The 12,553-nt window shown below is 38.3% G+C and overlaps 1 protein-coding gene across 1 annotated transcript; it reads right to left on the reverse strand.

The window, feature by feature from the left end:
• Nucleotides 1-3,278: 3,278 nt before the first annotated feature.
• Nucleotides 3,279-4,613, reverse strand: LOC122652881 (protein SLOW GREEN 1, chloroplastic-like). The gene has a single exon (XM_043846767.1). The coding sequence runs from the start codon at nt 4,576-4,578 to the stop codon at nt 3,547-3,549; it is 1,032 nt and encodes a 343-aa protein (XP_043702702.1). The 5' UTR covers nt 4,579-4,613; the 3' UTR covers nt 3,279-3,546.
• Nucleotides 4,614-12,553: the final 7,940 nt, after the last annotated feature.

A 12,553-nucleotide genomic window follows, 5' to 3' on the forward strand; every position in this document is an offset into this window, starting at 1 on the left:
ACGAACCCCTCAAAAGATGGTGATGATCCAATGAGCTGTTTGGGAGTAATTTAGGAAACAGTGATCTCACGGACAGAGATCTCAGGAACAGTAAAACTAAGATTAAATTCAATCCAACCAACAGAACTGAATGAAACTTGCATTGATTCTCTATTTCAACAATCTAATCCAAACCCCCCCAAGGTATTATAAATTCAGATGGTGGGAACAAAAGAAATTTCAAAAATTAGCATTCTGAAATAGCAATTCTGCAGATTCAGGAGATTTTAAATGGCTAACAAATAAAAACTCAGAATCAATCCAAACCCAGGTCGAGTTGACCCCCTGGGATGCCCTTGAAATCCCCAAAGTTTGGGGCTGATCTGATCAGCAGAGATCCCTGCGGTTACAGATCTATGAGACTGAAATAAGAACTGAAAACAGGGGATCCGCTGGTATTATTAAAACCCAGATTGAAGAGATTAAATATACCAGAACAGATCACTAGTAACAGCAACTATAACAATGATAAAATTGAGTAATAGCGATGAATCAGCAGAAAGTACAAACCAATACTTGAATCAGAAGAATAGAGGAACTAAGGCTTCCAACCGGCGGATCAGCTTCTCGCTGCTAATGCCTTCTCACCTAGTCTTCTCATCCCATGACTGAATCACAAAGCTCTTTCGCAAAGGCAACTCAATTTCCATTCCAAATTCATAATCTTTTTTGGCCAAAGAGCCTTACATTGTATATATAATAACTGAAACAGAATCCTAGTATGAATAGGATACTATATTACCTTTAAAAAAAAAAAAAAAACAAAAGGGCGTACCCAGTGCACGAGGCTCCCGCCACTGTGGGGTCTGGGGAGGGTCATAATGTACACAACCTTATCCCTGCTTTCGCAGAGAGGCTAGGCTGTTTCCAGACTCAAACCAGTGACCACTTGGTCACAATGGAGCAACCTTACCGTTGCACCAAGGCCCGCCCTCTATATTAACTAAGTAGCTATCAATAATTACAACTGAAATAAAAATTAGAAATAAACAAACTATCCTAATATAACTAGGAATCAATTAAAGGAACAAAACTATAAAGACTAAGCTCTTGCGAGCTGGTTGATCCATTTAAAGGTAGCAGCTCGATTTCCATGAATCTGGCCCAACATATGACTTGGTTCATTCTAGTTCGAGTGGACCAAACTACTAAACATTTTTATCGAAGTGAAGCCCACTTAATACTGATCAAACATGAAAAAAAAGGCCACAAAGGACCATATGGGTACAATAAAAACACCACACACACACGCAAGAATGCAACTATAGTTATCAAGGCGGCAAGGCGACCATGGCGTTGGAGAGGGTCTAAAACCAAGGCGGCAAGGCACCCGCCTAGGCGATGCCTTGATAACTATGAATGCATTCATGAAAGCACACACACAACAGGGATTCAAGATGGTGATTTCCAATTAGCAGATGAGTCATCCACAGGTGACTATGCCACACCATAAACTTCCTTCGAACTAGTCATGTACAGTTTTTGAGTTGTCTTTATTATAGTTCATTAGTATAAGACCTATCTAGTTCACGGATAAGCTTTCCAATCACCTATCTCGTGAAAGAGATTGTGCCAAATCCGACTTGATTTGGAAATTAATTTCTAAAATACTAATAAAGTCATCGGTGATAGGATTTATCTATTTTGGAGTTTGACAGATATAAGCTCCCATGTACAAATTTTTCTTGAGGTATGAAATTAAGTCAAAGCTTCCATAAGATAAGAGCGACTTTTCAAGTAATACTTGATTGATGTAATTGGTTATTTCTCTCTCGCTTCCTTTGAATCTGTCCTATGTCATCTGCTAAATTACAGTTGTTTCCTACACCAGCCACCATAAATTATAGTTGTTCTGAACCATAATTACCAAAAATCGAGCATCCTTTAATTACTGGTCTGATAATATAAGAGTTGAAACCTGGCCTATAACAAAGACCTAACGAGTCCTTGCACAGCTAGTGAGTAAGAAATAGCAATGGAATGTTTGATAAACTTTGATCAGAATCATAAAAATAGTTCAGTTTCAATAGAAACCCCAAAACCAAAATATTTGGTGATCACATCATAACCAACTCAAGTCATAACGATTACAGCAAGTTTAAACAAAATTTCAAATCTTTTATCAAAATAGAATAGATATTTCAGATTTGCTTATGGGCTTAAGCAGTGATATGGGCATAGTTGCCATTTTTTTGTTCAATTTAAAGGAGTACTTGGGTATGGTTGTATCCCGTTAATAGTTGGTAGTTAATTGTGATTGTTATTGTCTCATTTATTCTCCTTAATTCCATTGTTTAATTTATTTCTTCTAATGAATTCAACTATTGTCTCCCTATTACTATGTTACTTGTCTGTTCAACACATTTCAAAATTTCTCGCAGCCTATTACAAAGCAACCATTTCAATAACAGACGAAATCGCATACAAGCAAATGCGTGCTTCAGAAGTGGGAAGGCAGCCCAATGAGTTGCTCTAATAATAATCCAGTCAATCACCACATGTATGTGGGATCTTCCCAAAAATACACCTGATATTTTTTTCCTCCCAGATTGCCATAAATTCAACATAAGTACTTGCACCCAAGGAAGTCAAGAATATCAATGGCAGCCCTAAACTAGGCCAAATAGATCCAGGAAATGGCATGTCAGCTCTCTACCAATATTATGCTGGGCTAATACCGGTTCCCAATTCCCAGACTTATGCAGTTAGCATTCCTTATTAGTAATGTGCGACAGTGGAAATATGGTCAATTCCACCTTAAATTATTAGTTTGATGAAGCACACAAGGAGCCAAATTGAGGAAAAAATAAGAAAAAGTAAACCACCTTAAATTAATAGTTTGCTGAAGCACACAAGGAACAAATTGAGGAAAGAATAAGCAAAAAGTGAACGAGCCAAAGTATCTAAAATTGGCATAGCCTTCCACTGACCACCCCAAATGTTGGAATAAAGAGGGGGCCCGGCTGTTGGGGAGGGGGAGGGGGAGGGGGAGGGGGAGGGGGGGGGGGAGCCTCAAGGTACAGTATCCAACATAACCTTCCAGTAGCCTCACGAAGGCAATTCAAATGAAGATCAGAATCCGAGTTGGAGATTCTGAAAGTTTTATTATAATAACACAACTAAGAATCGATCATCAACCATAAGGGATGAGACCCTCAAATTTACAACTTACACAATGCCATTGCTATGTAATGGACCAACAAAAGAAGGAAATTAACCACATCTTGGACCATACAACGGATAATCAAAAAACATTTTTTTTCCTTCACTCTTCATTGATAATAGACAACAGCTAAGAAATCAAGATTAAAATGTCATGACTGACAACAAAATTTGCATTTGGGCACCTCTATCATTGGCTACGGAAAGGAGAAGTACAATAAAAATCGCTGCTATAAAAATAAACAAATAAAGTAAAGCAGAAAAGCCACCTTTACAACATCACCATGCTAATATTGATGGACTCGAAACCTGTTGCTCAGGAACTATAAGAAAAATACCCATTTCTCAGCTCTTAGATCCTGTTCTTTGATTCTCCGCCATCTGAGAAAACGCTTTGGTCGCAAGCATGTTATCATCGAAGTAACGAGCATATGGGTGTTCCTTTGGGACGAGTCGCCGATACTTCTGGAACTGTTTCTCGGCCTCATCTTTCTTCTGCAGCAAAGTGTAGATAATCCCCTGACAGAGATACGGCCGGAAGTCCCTTGGCTCTTCCTTTACAAGCTCCTGATAAACCTTCAAAGCAACCATATAATTACCCTCAATGACCTTAACCTGAGCAAGCAGCAATTTAAAATCCCTCAAATCCTCCTTCCTCTTCTCCTTCTTACACTTCTCCATAGCGCTCTCGATCCTTTTCAAGACGTCTCCCAGTTCACCCGACTCTGATTGAGAGGTGGCCATAACAAGGCCATGGTATGCTTCAACAAAAAGGGGATCCTTGGAAATAATCTCTTCGAACCCTAACTTGGCCAATTCGCCGTCACCGCTGTAGTTCTGAAGATGGGCTTTCAGTAAAGGCCATTCCTTCTCGGAGGGTTCGATTTCGATCAACCTATCGATCACTGAGATGGCTTCCTGAAGCTTGCGTGCTTTGATCTTAACCTCCATGAGGGATCTGAGCCCCTTAACATCGTCGGGGTTGGACTCCAAATACTCTTCCAGGGTTCTCTCTTTCTCTTCGTCGGAGTCTGTTTCGTAGGTTCCCTTGGCAGACTCAACGGTGGGTTGGGCGACCGGGGCAGCAAATGAGGGCTTACTGAAGCGGTTGAAGGACAAAGCGGTGGCGGCTAGAGCGATACAGGTGGTTTTGAGAAGAGAGGCGAGGGGTTTTAGGATTTGAATTGGATGATGGGAAGAATGAAGTTCTTGTGGTTTCGAAGAGATAGGTGTGGAGGAGGCTCTGATAGACGTTATCGACTTCGAGGAGGTCCTGAGGAAGGAGAAAGAGGAGACTGGCCTTGCGAACGATGGAAGATGATGGAGAGAGACATGGACAGGGTTTTGGTAGCGATAGACGTTCGCAAGGGACTCCATTTCCTGGGGATTTCTTAAGCTTGGCTTCTGCTTGGTTCTGCGTTGCCTCCCTCGTACTGGATTACCGGAGCAGAGCACGCGAGGGACAAAGCCTAAAACCCTCGCGGCGGAAGGGAGGGAAACGAACTAAAAACAAAAACCCTGACTCGGGTTGGGAACGATTTCCAACCACCAAGCAGTTTGAGTTACTGAGTCAAATGTGGGTTGGATCCGTACACGCGCCTAAGCGACGGGCGGCTGAGATTCCATCCATTCAATGGGACCCTTCCGTAGTATATTGACTGGATCTCACCGTACGCGATTGTGGGCTTGTCTTAGCCTTCCCCCTTAGCTTGTAGTTGCCCCGGGGGCCCTTGAGTAGGATAGATCACCAAAAAAAAAAAAAAAAAACCGTATGCGATTCATGATCATGAAGCACGACTGCACGAGCGATTTATCAAAAAAAAAGAGCACGAGCGAGTTGTGTAGGGGATTAAAATCCTATGCATCTTGTAGTGCCTCATAGTTCAGGCTTAAGAGCTCAACACATGGAAGATGCTTCATCAAATGTTGCAAGCTCGATTAATCTAGTCTTTTTTTTTTTCTTCTCATACTCGGCACCATTGGATGTCGCATCTTCCACGTGTCGAGTTCTCAGGCCCGAGCTGCAAGGCACTACAGAGGATTTTTCCCTTGTATACGGCTTCTATTGAGAATTCTACTTAATCATCAATGTGAGTCAATCAAGGGTGAAAAGGTGAGAGGCTTACACTGATATAATCTGCTTGAGTCATACAAAAAACCAAGGGAAAAAAAAAAATCTTCTCCAATTCCTTAAAAGTGTAGTTCAAGGTTGAGAGCTCGGCACGTGGAAGATGTTAAATCCAACGATGCCAAGCTCGAGACGAAAGGAAAAAAAAACCTAGATCAATGGAGCTTGGCACCAATATGGGTGCCTCTTTTTGAATAATGGTGATTTGTCACATGTCCAATTTTATGATCCAATTCAAACATATGTATCAACTTATATCAAACTTCCCGTATATTTCGAATGTGGTAGGGCGACTCGAACATGAGACCAGCCTAAGACCCTGTTGCATCAAGCAAGGGCACAAACCATCAGAGCAAGTTGGTGTCTGCATAAAGCATTTTAGTGTGGACATTTATAAAAGAACAAAAAATGTCCTGAAAAAAACATAATTAAATTGTTGGATAAAACCTTGAATTATAATTTTTTTTTTTGACTTCTTATGATTTTTGGATTTTATAATATATTATTGTATTTAATACAGTAAAATTTTTTCAATTTATAGACATTATTATGGGCTTTTTGTATTATCATTTATTGCATAATTTAACAAGAAAAATGTCATAACAAGGGTTACAAGATATGACTTTATATTCGAATTATTCTAGTAGATAATTAGATATAGAAACTAGTAGTGGGCTCTTCTGATGGGTTTCTTTCTATGAAGGATTTTCAAGGAAATTTCCTAGATAAATATTGTACATCATAATCTTTACTAGGAAGCCCAAGCCCAAGGCTCATGGTTTTTTGTCCCCAATTATTACTTAGTGGTAGCCTGGTAGGCCTGTAGAGTCTGGAAACATCCTCTCTGCGAAAGCAGGGGTAAGGTTACAGGAGCCTCGTGCACTAGATACGCCCTTTAGTAGGCCTATAGAGAGGGTGAAGGGATCAAATCATTGTTTGAATAATCGGAATTGGATTGTCGGTTGGATCCGATTCCCGATTCAATAAATTCGTCTATTTCTACGGTCAGGCGACTCAGGCCTATTTTGATCAATTTTAGCCGATTCTACTGTCAATTGCACTTCCTTGAATCTTGGATTGAATTGGTGAGGAAGACATAAAATACCGTCCAACTATGATTTCATAATTACTTTCCCCTCTTGTAAAATTTGAAATGCCATTGATACTATTCCAGTATTTCCATCCAACTATCAAAAGTGACGGATAAAGAAATTCTCTCTTCACCATGAGTGAAATAAAACTCGGTCCATAACTTTGATCATCCATTTCACTATAATGGGAAACCTATGGCTGCTTGTTCCATTTGGTTTGCTGGGATTGAATTCCAAATTCCAGAATTCCTGCCAGTGCAAGAGAAATTTTGTCCTAGACGCATCATTTTTATCACCTTCATCCTTGTATAGATCAGATAGGAATATAATTTCCTTCAAGGCATTGCTTAAGATAAAATTAAGGTGCAATTTGGATCATTTAATCTGACTTGACACTTACAAAACCACATTAGACTTGAATGCTTAGTCTTCAAGAAGTAAACTAGAATGTACCATTGAGAGAAAAAGTAATTTATAATAGAGAAAGGGTTTTCTGAGCAAGCGGCATAGGGGAACACACAAATGAGGAGTGACAAAACGATTTCACACATAAGGGCTAGAGAAATAATTTCGTGAGAGAGACAGAGAGAGAGTACTACCTTGTTGATCAATTTATAGTTTGGTAATTTGGTTGCCCTAAGTGCATGTAAGCACCCATTCAATATTGGATCAAACTCAACATTCATGGATGTGAATTTAGTAATCCTACGTACGTTGTTCCTTCTTACTTGGGTATTCTAATTAACAAACTATTTTTGTCAAATTCTATCTTTCTTTCATGATTTAAAAATTAATAAGGAAAAAAAACTTGAAAAGTTATGGATTGAATGCGATTCAATTCTATTTTGATGGTATTTGTTGTATCGGAAAGAGAATCCCATTGTTTTCTTGAAAAAACGGCTCCTTTTTAGTTCACATATGGACTCTACTATTTGAAACCACACATCAGTTTAGAGAAGCCAATGGTGTATCTGATATATTAGCCAAAAAAGAATTGTAAATACTCAATGGGAAAAGGTTTTCTGAGTCATCGGCGTAGGGTATACTAACATCTTTGTGTTTATCTCTCTCTTCCTCATATGAAATGTCTTTGCTTTCCTCCAATGTACAATATCATTTTATTGTACATCATCGGTTTCAGAGAACCCTCTCCCATACTCAATAGTCTCATTTATGAGATTACCCTTTTCCCCGACTATATATTGGCACTATGATAACTTTGGATATTCCTAAGACCAAAACATATAGATTTATGGATGGAAATAGATTAGAATTCTGTGTCGATGGCACTGTCGAAGGTAGAGAATTTTTTAATTATTTTGTTTTGTAATTTTTTTATTTTTTTTTGTCCATCCAATTTCCAAGTTTACCTTTAACAAAAAGATTCCAAAGTGCATAATTCCAAGAGTACTCAAATGCACTGTCAATTCAGTAAATTAGTAAATTTGAAAGCTATTTTAATTTGTTTTTTTATTTTTTATGAGAAAACTAAAAAGATATTTTGAAAGCTATTTTACTTAATCAGGCAAAACCCTTTTTTCCACCATGAATCAACAAGTGGAGAAAGTCCATTTAAGGATGTGACAATTGGGCCTCAAACCGTATGGCTTTTCAATTATTGAAGAATACTAAAAGAAAGAAAGGAAGAAACCAAACAATTGGTTCCAATGAAAGAAAGAAGATAAGAGAAGACAATGAACTGATCAACTTTTTATTTTGCCTCAAAATGCAAATAAAGAACTGCCACAGACATAAAGAGAGAGAGAAAGAAAGGAGCGAAAGTGTAGTGTGTGAGAGATAAAGAGGGTTGTCATGGCGTCGCCATGGCCCAGCCATGGCATTCTGGCGCTGGGGCAAGTCACATATCGAAGTATGCCATGGTGAATGTAAAAATATCATTTGATATGACGTTCATGATGTCGCCATGGATGCCATACCATGATATATGGGCATATCGGTCGATATTTGTACATTTGAATGTATAAAAATTAGACTTAATTTTTTTTTAAAAACCATTTAATAGCTTAGATGCTTTTTCGTTAATGTCTATTGGAGGTGTAACTTGAAAATATACACCTACAATACACATTAACATAAAAAATTAAAAACATCAAACATATTACCCTAATTACCCTAATTGGGGGGAAATAGAAAACCCAAAGCCAAAGAAAGTTCGAGACGAGAGTCGAGAGGAGAGAGTCGAGACTCGAGACAGAGGAACAGTTCGTGAGACAGAGGTCGAGATTCCAGCAAGCGGCAACTTTGGCTTTAGTTCCTGGCTTCCTGCAACTCTCGGCTAGATAGTTCTTCACTCCTTCGAAGTTCGAAGTTGCAAACACCTCCGACAACCTCCAGGACTCCAGGTAAGTAATTTTTTATTATAATTTTTTTAATTTGGTTCTTCTTCCTCCTCCCAGTCCTCCGGCAATCGATCTTTCAGTTCAGTTCTTCAGTTCTTCTCATCCCAGGCAGTCCTCTTCTTCTTCTTCAGTTCTTCTCCTCCCAGCCTCCGGTAATGATTAGTGATTACAGGTAGTACTAGTAGTATCGTTTTTTTTTTTTTTCTTCTTCTTCTTCTTGCCTTACACAGCCACACATACTCAGTTACACACAAAGACAGGGGGAGAGTCAAGAGACAGAAGGGAGGGATTTATTTCAGTTAGTAGTCCTCTCGGTTTTTTTTTTTTTTTTTTTTCCTTCTTTTCTCTTTTCTTCTTCGGAACTGCTTGTATAGTCACAGAGACAGAGAGATAGTCGAGAGACAGAGGGGGGCCTCTCGGTTTTTTTTTTTTTTTTCTTCGGAACTGCTTGTACAGTCACAGAGACAGAGAGATAGTCGAGACACAGAGGGGGGCCTCTCGGTTTTTTTTTCTTTCTTCGCAACTGCTTGTACAGTCACAGAGACAGGGAGATAGTCGAGAGATAGAGGGCGGGGGGGAGGGATTTATTCCAGTTACAGCCATAGTACTCTCATTTTTTTTTCTTTTTTCTTCTTGCCTTGCAGTTGCACGCTTGCTTACAGTCGCAAACTTCTCATTTTTTTTTTTTTTGCCTTTTTTTTTCTTGTTGCCTTGCACAGTTGCACTTGCAGGCTTGCACACAACTTCTCGGTTTTTTGTTTCTGCTTCTTGCCTTGTAGTTGCACGCTTTCACATAGACAGAGAAGGTGTTTTATTTTCTTCTTCTTGCCCTGCACACAGCCACACACAACAGCAGCACATATTCAACTCCATTAGTCCATAAGTTCAGTTTTTTTTTTTTTTCCCCTTCAGCTTAATGTTAATCTGTTAAAAACCAGTACTTTGATTTTGTGTTTTCCATCCTAGTTCAGCTTAATGTTAATGTGCTAAAAACCAGTTTAATTGTTGTTTTTGTTTTGTTACTTTTGTAGTTTCTTTCACTCAACTAATGGATGGTTCTACACTAATGGATATTACACTTTCATGAATTAAACCATAGTATATTAGTAGTATACTTTCATGTTGATTTTTTATGTTATAGGACATATATTACAGCATAGTAAATGACATTAAAAATAGAAAAAATAAAATATAGAACATGATCGACATGCTCGCCACGTCGATATATCGACATGACACCCCTCCATCGACTTGGATCGCCGTGACGCCATGACAACTATGATCTCACTCAATCTTATAGGTTTCTATAATATATAGACGGGAGAGAGTTCTCTGTGGGGGAACGCAGGGGCCATGCACGTGTGGCAGTCAATGAGAGCGCACGTTTTTGATATCTTGTGGATAGAATTTTCGCTTTTATGGGGAAGAGGCAGTCATTTTGCCCCCCCCATTGTGTTTCGGCGTGGTCTGCACCCGACCTACAGAGAACATTTTCCCTATATAGAGTTAACCTTCTAATTTAATTTCTATGTACCTACTTTATTCAATTATGTGTCGTTCAACATGATTGAATGGATATCTTGATTAAATTTATATGGATCGAGTTCTATGTCCGAGTGTGTAACATACGTTAGCATCTCTTTGTGTCTATCGCTCTCCTTGATAAATAATATAGATAAATATGTCATTTCATAAAAGAAAAGAGAGAGACAGTTACTGGAAAATAATGCTAGCGTAAGCTACGCAGCATGATAGTGCAGTTTTGTTTTCCTCAAATTTAATTAGAAGAGATTCGTTAGAACTTATGAATGAAAGACATAAGCACTTCGTGTCACAAGGCAGTTAACAGAATAAGTTGGCTCAATGGACCCCTTTTGAGTGGTGCTGTATCAACTTCACATCAGAATCAACTTTTAACATCCATGCCCCATTTTGTATTGGCATAAGCAATTTTTTATTTGTAATCATTAAAAGGTACCCATTGGAAATAAATTATAAGGAAAAAGTGTCTATGAATCTTTCTGGATCTTCGTATATAAAAGTATTTAACATAAAAACTATATATATATAAAAATATTTTATTATTAATATGGGGAATCGTTCTCTAATGGTAGTGCTGGGACCCATGCATAGCAGCTAATGAGAGCACACAGATACAAAGGGGATGAAAATTCTATCATTCGTGGGGTGGGTTGATCATTTTCGCCCCTCCCAATGTGTCTGGGTGTAGTTCTACGTAACTCCATTCCATACATGGAACTTTTCTCCTATTATTATTTTTTGTCTTTTAAATTAAATAAATAAATCTAGAGAGAAAGTTTTTTGCACGGGAGTGTGGCCTACGCTAGCAATCCCATGAGTCTATTTCTCTCCTCCCCATATGAAAAGACACCTCTATCCCCCTTGTTTTGAGGAGGAGAGAGAGATAGACACAAGGGAGTGCTAGTATACGCCACACACTTACACCAGTACTCCTGGACATAAAACTAATTCCCAAAAAACTATTGTGAAGAGCGGTGCAAGTTCATACTTTAGACAATCTTTTCTCTAAAATATTTGAAACTTTGGTTGGTTTCGAATATTTTGATCAGGGTAACAGTTTGTGCTTCTTAATAAATTTTCCTTTGTTAAGAGAGAAAATATTATTAAAAATTTCTTATAATTAAGAGAGTCAAGACAATGATAAGGGTGTTAAATGGTTCGGTTCAATGCAAGTTTATTTAGGCAAAATCAAAATTGAACTGTTTACTAAACGGTTTCACATGCTGAAACGAATTTTAAATGGTTTTGTAAGGTTTTTAATTTTTTTATTCAATCAACTACTTTCTATTACATGTCATTTATTTTTTAATTAAAACAGAAGTATAGATTGAATTTTTATATGTTTTATTTAAATAATTATTTATTTGTATCATTACATATTTATTAATTATTTATTATTACATCAATACTTAATTATTGCAATTACATATTATTAATATTTGTTTCAATTTAAATGGTTGGATTTGATTTAAACCATTTGACTATACCGTCTCAATTTTAAAAAGAAAATTTACACATACCACCCCTGAGGTATGACAAAAGGATATTTTCGCCCCCCAGTTTTGAAAAATTCTGCATACCCCCTGAGGTTTGCGAACAGTAACAAATAAGCCCATTCCGTCAGTTCATAACTAACACTGTTAAAAATTAGAAATAAGCCCATTTCGTCAGTTCATAACTAATACTGTTAAAAATTAGATTTGAACTGACGAAATTGCCCTCCTAAAAAGAACCCCCAAAAAAAAAATAAAAAAACAAAACCTGCAACTCATATTCTCCAATCGATTTTGGGGAAGATGAGTTACAACCATCCCCGTGTCCTATTGTTTCGTTAAAACGTTTGCCACTCAATCATTCCTCTTCAACCTCTTTGCCTGAACCGAATCATCACCATCTTCACCATCACTCTCTGCTCCACCCTCAAACCCTAACCCTAAACTCTGATTTGTGCACTAGCACACTCCGTCTTTCCTTTGATGCCCGTACAGAGCAATTGGAAGAACCATTGGATGCAGAACAACCCACCATGGTTCATCGTCCTCCTTCTCTTCTGCATCCTCGACTGAACTCAGAAAATCTGAAATCTCCCCGCGGATTGAACGAGAAACAGATCAGAGAAAATGAGTCCAATCATGGCGTCTCTGCTTGTAACAAGGCTCGGAGTGTTAGCAGGTGCGGTTCTGGTGAAATCGGTGTTGGAGAAGCCGATGGCTAGTCAGTGGCCCAGGTGT

Source organism: Telopea speciosissima, chromosome 2, assembly GCF_018873765.1.
Source record: "Telopea speciosissima isolate NSW1024214 ecotype Mountain lineage chromosome 2, Tspe_v1, whole genome shotgun sequence".
In the NCBI taxonomy this organism is placed as follows: Eukaryota; Viridiplantae; Streptophyta; class Magnoliopsida; order Proteales; family Proteaceae; genus Telopea; species Telopea speciosissima.

Bases quoted from the DNA above. Each gene is read 5' to 3' on its own strand.
- LOC122652881 (XM_043846767.1), bottom strand. From the start codon at position 4,578: ATGGAGTCCCTTGCGAACGTCTATCGCTACCAAAACCCTGTCCATGTC.